The sequence below is a fragment of the Pleurodeles waltl genome, chromosome 6, assembly GCF_031143425.1.
Source record: "Pleurodeles waltl isolate 20211129_DDA chromosome 6, aPleWal1.hap1.20221129, whole genome shotgun sequence".
Lineage (NCBI taxonomy): Eukaryota > Metazoa > Chordata > Amphibia > Caudata > Salamandridae > Pleurodeles > Pleurodeles waltl.
In genome coordinates this window covers 831,484,635-831,501,295 of record NC_090445.1, presented here as the reverse complement: position 1 = coordinate 831,501,295, position 16,661 = coordinate 831,484,635, and the positions used below count along the sequence as shown (strand labels likewise).

The 16,661-nt window shown below is 41.6% G+C and overlaps 1 protein-coding gene across 1 annotated transcript in view; it reads right to left on the bottom strand.

Annotated features, from left to right (window-relative positions):
- The window catches only part of SLF2 (SMC5-SMC6 complex localization factor 2), a 393,983-nt gene extending 378,185 nt beyond the window's left edge, over nucleotides 1-15,798 (bottom strand). Inside the window, exon 1 of the mRNA XM_069239517.1 lies at nucleotides 15,420-15,798. Within this exon, the coding sequence (XP_069095618.1) occupies nucleotides 15,420-15,427 (8 nt within the window). The 5' untranslated portion in view covers nucleotides 15,428-15,798. The remainder of the gene's footprint in view (nucleotides 1-15,419) is intronic.
- Nucleotides 15,799-16,661: the final 863 nt, after the last annotated feature.

The following is a 16,661-nucleotide window of genomic DNA, read 5'->3' as shown; positions in this document are numbered from 1 at the left end:
TTTTTCAACATTAAACAAGAGCACTGATTGGTTGTCAGCCCACAGGATGGGTTTTTTCAGGTGTGGTCACTGTGGATTGTGCAGATGGGCCTGTCACGGCAGGAAAGAATTTTCTAACAGTATGGCTGAGACCGTTATGATCAGATCAATCATTAATTGCAACACATCTTATGTGGTTTACATTGTTTCTTGTAAATGTAATCGCCTCAATGTGGGAAGTACAATCTGCCCGCTTAGAGTGAGGATTATGCATGAGCATTACTACAAGATAACAGGTATCCGTTGGTGGCACACATAATGACATGTGAACTACAGGGCACACATAAGAGTTTTGAGTTTTTTGGATGTGAACATGTATTAAGAGACCCCGGGGACAATTGAGAATTGGCCCTACGTAGGAGGAAGGCAATGTGCATATTACGCCTCAGAGCAGTGGAAGAAGGTCTGAATACGGACCGTGAATTGGAATATTTTTTTTGGGGGGGGGGGGGGGACACATTTAATCGTGCAATTAAATTTTCTGAATTATGTGAAGTTGGTTTCTAATCTAGGGTTAAGATATATAATATATGCATTTACCTTAAAGTACACACATTAGAAATGTTTTTTGTTGTTGATTTACATATGTGTTCTTCTCTTAAACTAATACTTATTATTTATTACACAACAACTATCAGTTTGATGATGCCAATTGTCATACTGTTTTTGTCATTGATGTATCTTCCATCATCTATATTTGTCGAATGTTCATATTGATACAATAAGGTAACTTATTATTCTCAGAGGTCATGGGGATATACAAGCTATACTAGCCAATGAACTCATAATCTGGGAATCAATACTATATTTTTATATACACGAGATCATCAAAGAGCAAAGAGTTATCACACACGAAGGAGGATTACAATACGGGTATCACATTGTGATACAAAATATTTTCCTATTCTTTGATCATTCATTTAAGGGCACTTGTAACTATATTTCCATTTACTCTCCTTTTCTCTGTCTTTGCATCCACAATCCATACTAATCATTGATCTCTAATATGACAATGCCACACACTCTAATATGGCAATGCCGCACCACGCGATTTTGGGCTGATTATAAACCTGAACAGTCCGTCCTCTCTTTTGATGGACTCTCCACTTTAGGACATTTCCGGGTCTCATTTTATTGGACGGAGAACGTGTAACTTTACAGTCCTTCTTTGTTGTCAGCTAAGAATTGGGAAAGGGTACGGAAAGAAGGCTGTGGGGCTTTGAGTAGAACTGCAGTTAGACCGTTCTTTATTTTTTAACAGTATTCAAATGGGGCACTTCCGGTCGCGGTATGGGTAGCATACATGCACCCGGATTGCACGCTTGGATCTCTGTGCCGGTATGGCGGCACACCAGTGAAAAATACCGATTCAGGTGGGTTACCTGGCTAAGTTAGTTCAATGTATATGTAATACTAACTCTGCTATGATTGTGCCTGATATATACACCACTGTTACAGCACAGCGTACTCTAGTAGTATTCAGGTGCCGGTTTGCAATTTAATATTTGATTTTATTTATTACCTAACAGAACAATGTGGAGTTAAAGAATTTTGGCCCTCGACAAAACAAACTGTATGAAATGATATAGTTGATTTGATTGGTTCTTTGGCATAGGTGCCTTTCAGGTACTAGTTACACTTATTACACGTAGCACCATGTTGATATTTGTAATGCATGGACACTGTGGACACTGGTACAATATAATTGGGCTATCAATGTTTGCGATATATACTGATGAACATTCTCATTTTATAATAGCTGATGTCTGATTGTTTTTCTGCACGGGTTGTGGTTCAAATTAGTTAGGTTTCACTTGGAGCTTGTGGTTTGGAGGCAATCAGTGTCTTTTGGTACACATGACTGGAGGTGATTTTTATTGGTATGGGGTCTACTTTTGGACACATAGTTAACTTCAAGACTGGTCTTTTAGACTATTCTTTGTGGTTACCTATCCCACTCTTTTCACTATGAAGGGTGTAATAATATATCTTTTTGATGCTCACTGGTTACTTATGTAATCTATATCAGTGGTTCCCAACCTTTTCACATCTGTGGACCCCCACTTTATCATTACTGGAACCTGGGGACCCCCACTGAATCATTATTGGAATCCGGGGACCCCCTACTAAGCAATTACTGAAAGCTGGGGACCTAATCTGTTAATTTTAGTGTATTTTCTGAGCAGTCGCGGACCCCCAGGGGTTCCCGGACCACAGGTTGGGAACCACTGATCGATATTGATAACATTTCAGCCCTGATGAAGTCGAAGGGGTGGTCCCTGGACGAAACACGTGTTGGCTGTGGGGTCAATATGGAACAGAGAAGCATATGATTGGAGGCAAAACCACTGGCTGTGGGGTCAATATGGAATAGAGAAACATGATTGGAGGCAAAACCACTGATCTAATTTAATTGTGTTCACGTGATGGAAGCACGAAACATGGAGCAGAGACATTAAACTTCAAAAATGTTGAACCAAGCTGAAGACTATTGACGCCTCTTCAATTCTGGATTATTCCTTGTCACCTCTTTTTCTTTTTATGCTGGATACCATTTGAAAAGAACATTTGGAGTAATTGTAATGACATTAATTAGTATACTGATATTTATCATTTGTATAAATCCATGATAGTAATGAGTGCTTCTTTGTTGTCTATTGTATATCTGATTGGCTTGCCAATCAGTTGGGGGGGGGGGGGGGGGGTCGAGGGTGTAATCCCAACTGAGTGCACCGTTTAGGATTCATGAGAGATCTATAGATATACCTCAGGGCTTTGAGCGCCATTGCTTCCCTAACCAAACACCCTCCCATTGAAATTGATCATTGCACACTGATGTTAGTTGTAAGTGTGCGGCAGTTTGTTTTTATAAAACAATATAGCTGTCTGTGAGATTAATTGCAAACGCTTCACACTCTCTTTATCTTGAGGTCTGCGTTTCTTTTTATCTTACGTTTCATTCTGTCCCTTTTCTCTTACTGTGCTGCATGTATGTTGTTGCATAGCTGTGAAATGAGGCAATAGAATGCAGGTTTCAGCTGTTTTATACAGTATCAGCTGAGAGGCAGTAAGAGCAATGAATAAACCTGTTCAGAGCAATCCAGTAGTACAATTAGGGAAGTGATGGTTGTTTTTAATGCGTAACTATGCTCTGAACCCATGAGAGCTTGTGCTGCCCCCGCCCCGGGCAACACTTGAGGTTTAAAAAAAACTTGACATTCACAGGAGGGCGGGGACTAAGGTCGCCCTGGCTACAAGGATGCTTGTGAGAGCGCTTTGTGAGCCTCATATGTGATATGCTTTTACGTGCATCAAGGGAATTGAATAAGCGGTGGTGGACTTTGCTAAGTGCCCACGATCACGCCACACATATATAACTTCTGCCTAAAGGTAAGCAGTGCTTTGATGATACAAGGACGAGAGGCATATTTAAGTGGAGTCGAATTATTTTGCAAAAAGGGTTAACCACCCAGGCAGGCTCAGAAGATTCTTCCCTCTGCTTGCGCTATTAAGACATATTGATATTATGTGCGCCGTTTGGATTACGATATGTTTGCGTATGCACTTGTGCAAAGCACTGCCAATCGACGTTTGTGCTCCAGAACTATTTTCCACTGAACATAGATGCAAGCAGAGCACAAAATCTCTTTGTGGCTGGGACACAAGCTCTACTGTAATGTATGCACAAGGACTTTAAATGAGGCCAGAACAGCTCAAGCACCGAGGCTTTCACACAGAGCTATGTACTCTAAGGGCAATCAGAATATTGCATGCTTTCCATACAGTTAGGTGGTGTACCAAGAAATTAAACATTTTAAACAGCTTACGCTGGAGTGGTTTCATGTTAAAAAAAATAAAAATTAAAAAATAAATAGGTATTTTACACAAGACACGGTTGGATTGCCTTTGTGTTACAGAACCATGGTAATGCAGCTTTTTTAGCAGGAGCACAACCGAGGACTCCCACTCACACAACACAGGACATGTATTATCATGCAGCCCTGCGCTGCATGAATGTTAGTTGTTGCGCCAATGTCTCATACAGATGTTTTCTTTATTTAATGCTGGCTCTATGTATCTTTGATGATGGTGCAAACCTAGGGTGACACATTGAAGCCACAAAAGTGTCTGAATTGCATACATTTTTATTTCAACAGTTTAGACTAATTGTAGGGCACATTCAGGAATATATATGAGAAGGATGCCTGACTACGTATGTTGTTTACGTGATGTGTGATAGTGGGTCTTGAATCTGCCACGCAGATGCAACATCCAGGCAGGTGCCTGCCCCTTGTAAGAATTAAATAAATGTTTGACCATTGCAACAAAATAAATTGCACATAGTAACGTGCAATGTGAACATCTTTAAAACCTACAGTTCTTGTTGGCTATTAGTAAACTTTGAGTCCAAATTATGACCAACGACGATGCTTGTATCTTACGAGTAGTGTGAATTATTACACCACAGATAAATACATAAACATTGTCAATTATTTTAACACATAACGTTGCGGGCTCTTCAGAAGTAGTCATTCAGTTTGTGTAGACACCACCTGCTCTCGCAGTTCCTCAGGAGCCATAGACTGATTGAAGAAATGCCACCAGTCCCAACAGGTTTCGCCTTTCTTTTGCATTCTATCTTACTGCATTATAAATATTAGAAAATTGTTGTAAGAAAATTGGTTTTAAATTTGATAAACCGTTATTAGCTGTTTACATTGTGATGTGTGTTGAATTAATAAAAAACAAAACAACTATTAATGGTTTACCAAATTTAAAAAACATTATTATAACCTTGTTCTATTACTTATAATCCAGTTAGACAGTAAGATAGAAAGCAAAAGAAAAAACAAGCATTTGCAATGCAAAGGGTCTCGCGTTTACTCGAGTGCGAGCTATTAGCGTTGTAAACTCCTAACCAGACTTTTCTTGCCACATAAACTGCAAAGTAAAACAGTTTCACATAAATGAGCCGACGGCCGCCATGAGCGCAAAGCAAACACACAAAAGGAAACAGAAGTTCACTCACAGTGAAACGGATTGGCATAAGTGCAATGATCCGTGTAACAGGGTCGATGTCATGCAAAGCGCTCCACTACTATCCAGCAAGATCACGCTGCCTGGGAAATAAAGAGAAAAAGTAGTCCAGAAACCATACTGAAAACATGGAGTCTCGTATGTTTTCAGTAGCTGGCCGGTGGCTTGAAGCGGGCTAAACACCCGGAAAAGGCATGACTTATGCATGCCTTTCACTAATGAAATTAAGTGAATTGTAAAAGGCAAGCCCACGAACCAACCAAAGCGATGGGCCTTACAATGGCGTAGTTACAAGCCTGCAGAGAGATAACAAAGGGGACTGAGCGCTTTGCACTCGACCCTAAACAAAGGCAAAACCTATTGGCTTTGCCAATACCTGTTTCCATTATTATTATTTATTTATTTTTATTGTGGTTTTCGGAACATTCTCCTGGGCACAGCACATTTGGGCCTTCCACAAGTAAAGATTTTTTGGCAGGCCTACTCTTTATAATATTTTAGGTAAGCACAACCTTCTGTGTGATCTCTTGCACACGATTAGTGCGGAATCTGCTTGCTCATTCATTTTTTTAGTTTTAGATTTCCACCTGGTCCCATATTTGACAATGGCATCTTCCCTTGGGCCTCTTATTTTTCAGGCTATTGGATTTTTAAGGCTGAGATAAGTATACTATACTAATTATTGCCTCAAGTGTGTCATGTCCTTGCATGCGGGTTATTATTCTTTACATTGGCATTAACTTTTATTTCTGCTGCTCGGGCACTATTGGCCCAGGTTTGTTTAATCATACAACAGGCTGTTCATTGCAGCATGATTATTCATTTCAGCATGAATAGTGGTTGCTCACAGCTTCAAAGTGATATTATCAAGGTTGTATATGATGAATGAATGAACTATTTCTCCGTATTCGAGTTTAGCTATTAATTCTTTGTACTTCTTTCTCTTGTTCTTTTTAACTTATGTTGGCTAAAAAAATATATAGCTTTTTTCTCTCAGGCATATTTGGTTTCTCCTGATGAGGATCCTTCAATTCTCTAAAGTTTTGAAATGTGGTTGACTATACCATGGCTCAATCATATAATATTGTATATATGAGCACTGATACTTCAGGGCTCGAAAACTCCACTCGACTGCTCGCACTGGCGAGTCTTACTATTTTTTAATACCTACTTACTTCTTATGTCACATTTGCTCTGTGTTCACACAGAGGTCAAAAGTCAGTTTTTCTTACACTTAATTTTCCTTCTGACTGCAGAGTTCCAGGACTTTGGAAGGTGAACTGTGTGACCTGCTGCTTAGAAAGTAAAATAATAGGATATAGGGTGTCAGGTTTTTCCTAACACACAACATTTAAATGACTAAGTCAACTGTACAAACATTTCCAAATATATTTCAGTAGTTGGGAAAGCCCTTTTTTAATATTTCTGTGTGATGAAAAAATATTTTACTAGGATGAAAACAAATCAGAATACTTTACATGTTGATGGGAAAAGGATATGTTTTCTGAAACCCAATTTTCACAGATTGTTAATACACTATATAGTTTTATCGGTAAAGCTGCAAGTTAGTCGAGAGGTTTTTGGGCATTTCTTGGAAAGTTACTGTGTGTAGATGACAATATGTCACCACATCATGGTTTAGTAATATATTTATTAAAACTGAGTATTTAAACAAACTGAGAAACACTCCTGCCCAGATGGCAATGTTGTTAGTAAACTAAAAGAAGCCCTAGGTTATGTCGTAGACCTAATGGGTATGTGGGCTAGATTCTTGTGATGCATGCAGCAACCTTTAGCCTACTTAATCAAACAAGAGAGTTATTTTTTTCTGTACTGCAGAAATGCTGAGCTCACATATTTGAAGGTGCAATCATATTTGAGAATTAAGAAAAAGGCGACTCTGTAAACTATTTGCCTAGGATCACCGAATTTGAGATCTGTTTACAGGTCAAGTACATTACAGTTAGGTCGAGTAGATTATTTAAGTTACTCGACCTGCAGGTCTAGTAACATTCTTATGATTTTTTTAGCCCTCTACTTTGGGATAGTGGCTACAATTATTTAATTTATATTATCACACTCTTACGCTCGAATTGTACTAAGTCAAAATTGACTGTCTTTTCGTTTGGCTGTTCCCAGACTATTTGTGCATAAAAAATTGTTCTGTGTTGTCCTTTGGGCAGAAATTATAAGACTGAATGTATTCCTGTGTACATCTTTACGTTTAAGTTTACATATAAAGGGACGCTTGGTCCTTAGCATTAGTATGCATTATAAAACATCTCATAACTGCTTTAAAATGTTAAAAACTACAGAGTTTATTGTGGAATCAATCAGTAGGTCTTGTAGAGCACGGCTTGTCATCCCAGGGGATCTCCAGGCGCTGGTGGGATCTGTGAGTCTCAGTCAGAGGGTGATGGCGGTCAAAGAGATAGATCTTGAGCTGCTTCCTGAAGTCCTTCAGAGATGAGGAGGTGCGCAAGTGACGGGGGGGTCGTTCCAGGACTTGGTTGTGAGGTAGGAAAAGGGGCACCCTCCACAGCAGTCATGGCAGACGCACGGGATGTGGGCCAAGGCGCAGGAGGTAAAGCAGAGCTCTCTGGTTGGTTGGTGGAGAATCAGCGGGATGTTTATGTAGACGGGTACAGATTTCTGAGGAGCTTCAAGAGGCATCTTTCCCGGTCAGGGAGCCCTGAAGTGAGGGCTGATGCTGGTTCTTCTGAGGGGGTTAGTTGTGTTGCCCACTGTGTTCAGGTGTAGAATGTGTTGCAGTTGCTGAGACGGCTGAAAATGAGGGCCTATGCGACTGTCTTCCTGGTTGAGATAGGGATCCATCAGAAGATCTTGCAGAACATGCGGAGAGTGTAAAAGCAGGCTGAGGAGACTGAATTAATCTGGTTCATGGTTAGTGGGGTGTCTAGGATGATTCTGAAGTTGCTAGCATCGCTGGTGGGAGTGGGTGAGGGTCCGAGTGCTGGGAACCACCATGTGTCATTCCAAGAGGGGGGGGGGAAGGGGGGGGGGCCTGTTCCCAAAGATGAGGACCTCTGTTTTGTCCAAGCTGATTTTAAGGCAGTTAGTCTTCATCCAGGTAGCGATGTCGGTCACGGTATTTTGGAAGTTGGTACTTGTGGTGATGGCATCCTCTGTGAGGGACAGGATGAGATAAATGTCCCTGGCATAGGAGATTATGTTGAATATGTGGGTGTGGCCAATGTTTTCTAGTCATGTCATGTAGGTGTTGAAGAGGGTGGGGCTCACGGAGGAGCCCTGGGGGACACCGCAGATGATGTCTTTGGGTGCGGAGGCGATGGGTGGTAGGTAGATTCTTTGTTTTCCACCGAAGAGGAAGGAGGGGATTCAAATTTTGTGCAGTGCCTTGGATGCCGATGTGGTGAAGTCTGGAGATGAGAGTGTGGTGGGAGACAGTGTTGAAGGCTCCCGATAGGTCGAGGAGGATGAGGCAAAAGCTCAGTGCTTTAATTTGGGGGGTGGGGGAGGAGCGGGGGGTGCCACAGGGTCCGATACCCAGCAGTTGATAAAAATCAGATGTTGAAGCACGTCTCTGTCACCATTATAATCTGCCCTTAACTTTACAGGGAAGAACACTTGCCGATTTCTGAACAATGGCTGTACAAACTTAACACAACGCATGTCAGCGAGGTACTATGTGTGTACAATTCACATATTTAACATAATTTACTTTCCCAATAGCAGTATTTGCTTTTTCCAGGATGTTGTTCTTCTGAAGTTCTTTTCACACAGCATATTAATTTTATATTGTGCGTACTGTGAACAGAGTCATCTGCAGATGTCTGTGCAAGTTCAGGCTGTTGGGGGGTGTCTACTACTCAATATGTTTGAGCGCACTGGAGAGGAGGCTGAAGGCAATGGAAGTTTCTCCGAGTACGTGACCATCCAGTCCTTGACCTCCCTGAAGATCGCAAAGAAAAATGATCAACACCAAGCACAATTGAGAGTGTAGGCAAAAATAGGTGACGGAGGTACACACCTTGCAAGTTATATACAGTGCAGAACTAAATGTACATGCAGTGCTTATAGATGAGTGAATGTGAGGGGAATGGTAAAAAGTGAAGAGCATGCAGGAAACGGCAAAAAGAGGGTGCAGAAGATTAAAGAGGTGTTGTGAAATATGCAAATGGAGGATTTCAGTAAGATAAGTTTTTGTAAAGTAAATACGCACAATGGGCTCTTCCCAAAGATGCATCATGTATTGCATTCCTGTTCACAGGATGCACGCTTCTTCCTGCTATTCCTGGCTGCCACCAACCTCTGTGTGCTGGAATCCATTCCAGAGCACTAAAGTACGATGGTTTGCTTACAGTCAAAGACATAAACAATATAGTAAACACCACACATTCTCCTGCTTACAATACATATCATAAATCATTTCTATGTGTGTATGCACAAAAGAGGCTAATGAAATTTTGTATCTCAAAATTCCATTAGCCTCTTTTGTAACTCACTTACTTTAGGTAAGGGAATCTATCTGGACTGTTTTATTTGAATACTTTAAATAAAATCAAAACGTAACCTTACCTTGCCATAAAAAGACCACCTTGCTACAACCAGAGGTACCACTGAATCAAAGAGTCGACCTGTTTGATTGCCACAGAATCTTGTAGTTTCCTTAATTCATGCTCCACCTTTCCCCTTGGCGATAACAGAATATTCCTTGCTTTGTGCATACAGTGTGCAGCAGTTTGCTTTAAAACTATTTTACATTTAAATCCATTTAACTTCCCAGTTTTCCCAACAATAACTGGGGGGTGGGGGAAGGGGTATGTTTAACATTCTACTACCAAAATCGTCTTCATTCACTAACATTACAGTTTCTGAACTATTGGGGTGGAGTATCATCCATCTATCTTCTTGGTCTCTCCACCCTAGGAGTGATGGTCCTCTTTTTACAACAAATAACATGTATTAAGAGTATAAATTCAAGCACTTAAAGATAGGAGAGCCAAAGGCACGTTATACAGCCAAAGCAGTGTTACATAAATTGGGTCATAAAGTAACGAGTGTGGTAATCAAGCCAAAAAAAAAAAAGAACTTGGGACGCAGTAATAGATGCACAAGCACCTGAAAGTATGGATGAAATTCAATCTTTCCCAAGCATTGCCGAGTTTAATGCTAAGTTTGTGAATAATGTTTCTACGAGAATATTTTCCATTCAGCAGCTGAGAAAGATGAGACATTTCTTTGGTCATCTGACTGTCAGCAAGCCTCTAAAAATCCGAATAATTATATTCTTGAAGCATCACCTTCACAGGGTTTTGATCTAGAGTCAAAATGGGTGATAACTGATGCTAGTGGAAGATATAGGAGCTGTACTCACAAAAAATAGGTAAGAATGAAAAATAAGTAATAACAGCTTTTGAGCCACGTTCAATAACTCCCAACTCAGAAAACATAACTTTAATGAGAAAAAAGTGCTAGCATGTGCCTGGGTTTGGAGTATTACCGTTAATATGACTGCTGCTCCCCAATTCTGAGGTGTGATCAAAAACCACTCACACAGATACTCACAACTAAGGGGGAGAATTTAGTTTAGGCTCTGGTGCTGTTGCAAGACATTATGACTTAAACTATCAACACTGTCCTGAGAAGTATCTTTTGTGTTACTCGCTTCTTCAGGTTATAGTCACTATGTGAGCTTGTTCCCTACAGGTTTCAGTTTTTACCTCCTACGTGTATTACTTGTCTACAAAATTTGATATCTAGCAGCCATCCATACCAGATCATTTGCTTAATGACACAGGTATATCCCGAACATTTAGTACAGCAGGTTTCATTTCTAAAACGTTTAAATATGTCTCTGTATTAGTATCTATAAAGTGCAGCTTCAGGACACCTGGACAGCCGAACAGAGTTCATAAAACAGCTGATGTTATCACCGAAGAAACATACAAGTGGAAAAGTTAATAAAACAGTGCCGGTGGACAATGTATAGCATGAGTGCCAGGTACAATTTTTTAAGTTCTTTACTAATCACGTGAGTGAACTTTCGCTACCTGAACATGGGGACAATTATTTTCTTCATTCCTGGTGATAGACGTTTTTAACCGGTATATGCCCCAGACAGGTTTAGGCTGGCTCTCCTTTCAAAAGATTTTGACAGGATGCTTTCCGGACACAGCCATTGTGTACTTTGCTCCTCACAGCAGCATACTCTTCGCCCAGAAGCACCCATAACAGGGGCACAAAGAGGTCTGAGGTGTTAGAGTATCTCAGTCATTAGTCCAACTGAAAGTGTGATCAACAAAAGGCTGGGCCTCACCGAAAAGACAGCCGTCACCATGCACAGACTCTGCAATTCCTCCCCTCAACCCTCCATCTAATACATGGCAGGACTTAAGGACGCCTAGTCAGCTACCACAACTAACAAGGCTTTATTAAATTTTTAGAGAGCCCCTCACCTCAGTTGTGGAGCTCCATCCACAGGACTGCAGCAATACATTTCCAATATATGGCAAGCATCCCTCACCCTTCACCATGTCAAACCAGAGGCATCCTAAAAAGATCCCACAGTGCTTTATAACTAACACTGTGGGCCACACTTGAGGACATCCTCTCCAGTATTTGCAGAATCTCCTTTTAATATCTGTATCCAGCTACTTTACACTTCCAAACCCGAAGCTGTAAAAATAATCTAATGATAACTTAGCAGTGGCAGACTTGTCACCCTACTCCAGTCCCCATCAGAGTTCCTAATATAGCACTATCTTCACATGAAAATAACGTTTATTTCTACAATCTTGCATCCTCAAAACTGCATGCCATCTAGCGGTTGACAGAGGGAGGGTGAATATGAGGGGCTCTATGTGCCCTTACTTTTCTAATTTTAGAAAAACAGTTCCCTCACTTTTTTTTTGAAAATTCAACTGTCCCAGTATAGTTAATTCCAATGACTGAAATGCTTCAGCTGAAGTGTAAGGGAGGGTGTCTCCTGTGCTGTGAACCAGAGGAAGGGGCAGGCAGCTAAATAAACCATCTTGCCAAAGTGCCTGCTTCCTATTAAAAAAAACATGTTTTAAAAAATGTAAAATGCGTGCAAATGGTCAATTTGCAAATGTAAAGGGTGATTTGAACTCGGCCTTGACTTTAACTGATGGAATCACTTGACGTTTCCTGAGGAAACACATTTATTCTTGTTGAGTGGTATTGTAAGGAAGCTATCAGCTAAACTGTGAAAAGTGTGCTTTTAAAAGACTGTTATAAAAACAAATTGCACTACGAACAGTGCGGGTATTACTAAAATCTAATTTTTGGAAGTACTTTTTTAATACTCAACCTTTTTAATCACCTTTTAACAGCCTATCTTATACTGTGTGTAAAGTAATTCCCAAATAATTACTTCCATGTTCACAGTGCTTTCTCTCACAGACTGATAACTTGTAGAACTAAACCTATACAAGCTCTGGCAAAGCCAACAGGTCTCGCCTATACAAGAGTTCCTGGCTTTGAAAATTTGTTTTTGCCCTGTTGAACACCAGTGTAGCTGCTGTTCAGCATGGCTAAAAGTTGGTGGTGTGGAGTGTTGCAGAGTAGAGTGTATTTGTTGGTGTATAGTATCAAGGAGTGGAGTGGGGAAGTAGAGTGTTGTAGAGTTAAGCAGACGGAAGTAGAGTTCAGTGGCAGAGTGTTGTAGACTGCAGTGTCGTACAGTGAAATGGAGTGGGGTGGAATAGTGTGGAGTGGATTAAGGTGGTGGAGTGAAGGGAATTGGATTGTGATAGATTGGGGTGGACTGGATGGGGTTGATGGATTTGAGTGGGGTGGATGAATTGAAGTGATAGGACTGGGCTGGGGTGGACTGGATGAGAGTGGGGTGGAATGCAGGAGTGGGTTGGACTGGAGGAATGGAGTGGATGCGGACTAGAGTGGGGTGGAGTGGACTAGAATGACGTGGATTGGAGTGTCCTGGATGGATTTAGAATGAGTGGGGTAAACTGGTATGGGGTGGGTGGATTCCAGTAGTAGAGTGAGCTGGACTGGACTAGGTGGATTGCAATGGGGTGGACTGGGTAGGTGAACTAGATTGGAGTGGGTGGATTGAATGGGGTGGGAGACTGGATATGGTGGGGTGAGGTGGATTGGATAAGACTGGATTGGCATGGGTGGACTGGATAGAGGAACTGGATTGCAGTGGGGTGGACTGGAGATTATCTGATTGGAGTGGGAAGCATTGGGCAGGGGTGGGTATGACTGGATTTTAGTGGGGTGAATTACGGTGGAGTGGGCTGGAGTGGGGTGGATAAGGTGGTTTGTAGGGGGTGGAGAGGATGGAGTGGGGTGAGTGGCTGTAATGAACTGGAGTGGGGTGGATTGTAGTGGGAGGGTGGAATGAATCTGAGTGGGCGGAATGGGTTTTGGATATGAGTGCGGCACATTGGAGTGGAGTGAATTGTTTTACATTGGAGTGGGTGAGATCAGAGAGGGACAAATTGTTTTCGATTGGAGTGAGGTAGATTTGAGTGGGGCAGATTGTTTTGGATTGGAGCATATCAAATAGGAGAGAGCATATTGTTTTGGATTAGAGTGAGTTAGATTGGGGTGGGGCAGATTATTTTGAGCTGGAGTGGAGCAGAATGTTTTGGACTGGAGTGAAGCAGACTGTTTTTGATTGGAGTGGGGCGGATTGTTTTGGGTAGGAGTGAGGTAGAATGTTTTGGCCTGGAGCGGAGCAAATTGTTTTTGATTGGAGTTGGGAAAGACTGTTTTGGATTGGAGTGGGGTAATTTGTTTTGAACCGGAATATTGCAGATTAGAGTGGGGCACATTGTTTTGGATTGGAGTCTTGCAAATTGTTTTGGTTTGAAGTGGGGTAGACTGGAGACAGTGCTCACGAGAAAAAACAAAAAACAAAACATAAGAGAGAAGAGAAGACTTGGCAAAATAAACTAAAGTTAACTATTGAAAATAAAACTTTGCAATTTTGTTTGCCCTGTTAGGCACGTTTTTGCCAGTCACATGCCTTCTGTTTGCGGAGCACTAGAAATTAAAAAGAACAAATAGTTCCTGTCATGTCAGGAGCAGCAGATGGGCACTGATTATGTTGAATCAATCAGTGCTTGGTCCCTGCTCCACTGAGAGAAACAGAAATAATGCCAGGCCTGCAGTGACCAATTACGAGGCTGTAAAGATAAATGCCAGGCAAGCCAATAAATGGTAAGCAACGGGCTTTCTTTATTGTTATTATGTGTCTTGCAAGTAACTAATAGAGATCTCATAATGTGTGACATCCATTCGACACTGATTAACATAACGTGCATTTAAATTTCAGTTAGGCTGTGTGTTATTTTATATGTAGTTAACTGAAAATGAAAGACCAAAAAGTTACATAATATTTTGTTTTGGCCACGCCCCCACCTTCACTTGCCCCGTCCACACTTTGTGCAGCATCACATTTTCCATACTTTTTTTAATGCACTTCGACCACTGACGCCATCTCAAAAACATCTTCTCTATTCTGATGGTCGCCTCTGTTTTTTCCATTCTACCGACTCCTTCCATTCCATCTGCAAACTACCCCTCTCTGTGAGTGCAACCTTCTCCACGACACATGCATGATTGCCTTCATCTTTATTGATCTGTTTCTGAAATTTAGACACACCTCATTTCAAAAAGCACAATTTTTTTTTTTTTTTTTTTTTTTTTTTTTAAGTGCTGCCCCTGTATCCTTACACTGCCTAACCTCCTCTAAAAGAACTATTAATGCCACAAAATATCCACATGAACTAACGTATCCCCCTTCCTAAAAAATGATAACAAACTCCTATTACTACACTCTACCACAAAGTCGAGTGAATACAGAGAAACGTTCGAATGAGCGCACGAGACTAGTAGCAATAACCAGTAACATTGTCTGAACCGTCAACCTTGGGTTCAGCAGCAGCATTTTGCGTGGCATAAAGTTTTTCAACGCCTCGTCAGGCTTAGTTAAAAGCTATGTAAATGCAAATACAATGCATTTATTTTGCTTGTGCATTGTGGGGGCAGATTAACTGAGTTGAAATGAGAATGCGTTTTATGTATGTGGGGGCGAGAAAGAAATGTTCTATTTCCTACGCTGCTAAAACAAGTATACGGCTATACTCCCTCTGAACAAACCTTGCATCCCAGATGGTAAACTTGGTCAGACCTGAACGTGGTGTACCTTATATAAATGGACAGTACGGCTCAATGTTTTGAAGCATCTTTGGCGCGGACTAAGGCAGCTTAGCAAATAAAAACAGAGCATGTCCTTTCACAATAACGAACGGGTAAATCACGTTTAAGGTAAATACAAGATACGTTTAAGGTAAAAAGAAGATACCAACCTCTGCATTCTCTGGAGTTGAGGGGCTCCGCACTAAAGTTGGTTTATGCTCTGGTTGTGGAGTGTCCCCGTTTACGATTACACTGCGCGGCTACGGTCGGTGTCCCCGCCGGTGTGACATTGCAAACGACTAGAAGGCCTCGCCCACGGCTTCTTGCAGCAGTGCTACTGTTACCCGTGTTGTTTTGACTCCAGTGGGACTGTTGTGGTGTTTTGTCTTCAACGTTGTAAGGAAATTGTCTTCCCTCGTCCATATTCCAAACTGCTCAATCCATGCATGAGGTTACCGTGTTCGGTCTTCACATCCCGCTAAAATGTCAAAAATCCAATGGCCTTAAACTAGGAATGCCGCTTCCGACAGACGAACTTCAATAGAACGCAAGCCGGGAGGGGAAATCGAAACCAAGCTTCTTGCCGATTGACAGGCTGGGGCGCCATAGCTTGTAGCTGTAAGTGCCATTGAATCCTTCTATTGGTCAGAACAAATGTCCCGCCCTAGAAAAGACAGCCTACCTATCCCTGCGGAATGCGCCCCTCCTGCTGCACCAAAAGACGCCGCTCCGCTGCTCCGGAAGTAGTAGTGCAGCCGCTAGTGGTCCGGTGTTCTAGTTATCCAAGCTGATACTTTTGACAAAGCAGTGGGTCCGAAGTGATTCTGGCTTCGAGTTAATATTTAGTATCCCACTGAAAACGTGCACCAGCCTGCTTTGAGACTATTTTCAGAGTTCTGCGCTATTATGCAGCTAGGACGACTGCGCTGCGATGACTACAGGAGAAGGACACTTCAGCCGTATCTCGCAAAGTCCCGGCTGAAGCAGCAGCACTACTGCTAGAAATGCACCCATCACTGTGCCAGCTGCTAATGGGTTAATCTTAACCCGGCTCTCCAAAGCGCGGAACGGATTGCGTTTGTTTGAAATGCTGCCTGTTCTTACTGCTTGCAGCGGTAGTCTCAAAATAATTCGATGTTTTAAATGAGGCGACTAAACGGAAACCTCCAGTACTATAAAGAAAGTGATTGAAATAAATGCACAAGAGGGAAAGAGACTGGAGGGAGGGAAACAGTAGTGATGAAACCAAAAGGAAATAACGGAAGAACAAAGGAGAGGACCGGGTGTAGAAATTAACAAAAATGAGATAGTAAAATGCACAAACGTAGGAAGAAAAAATGGGGCTTTTAAGTAATAAAACTTTTCAAATCTTCATTAAGGCACTGCACAACCTTGACAGAAGCAGCTCAAGC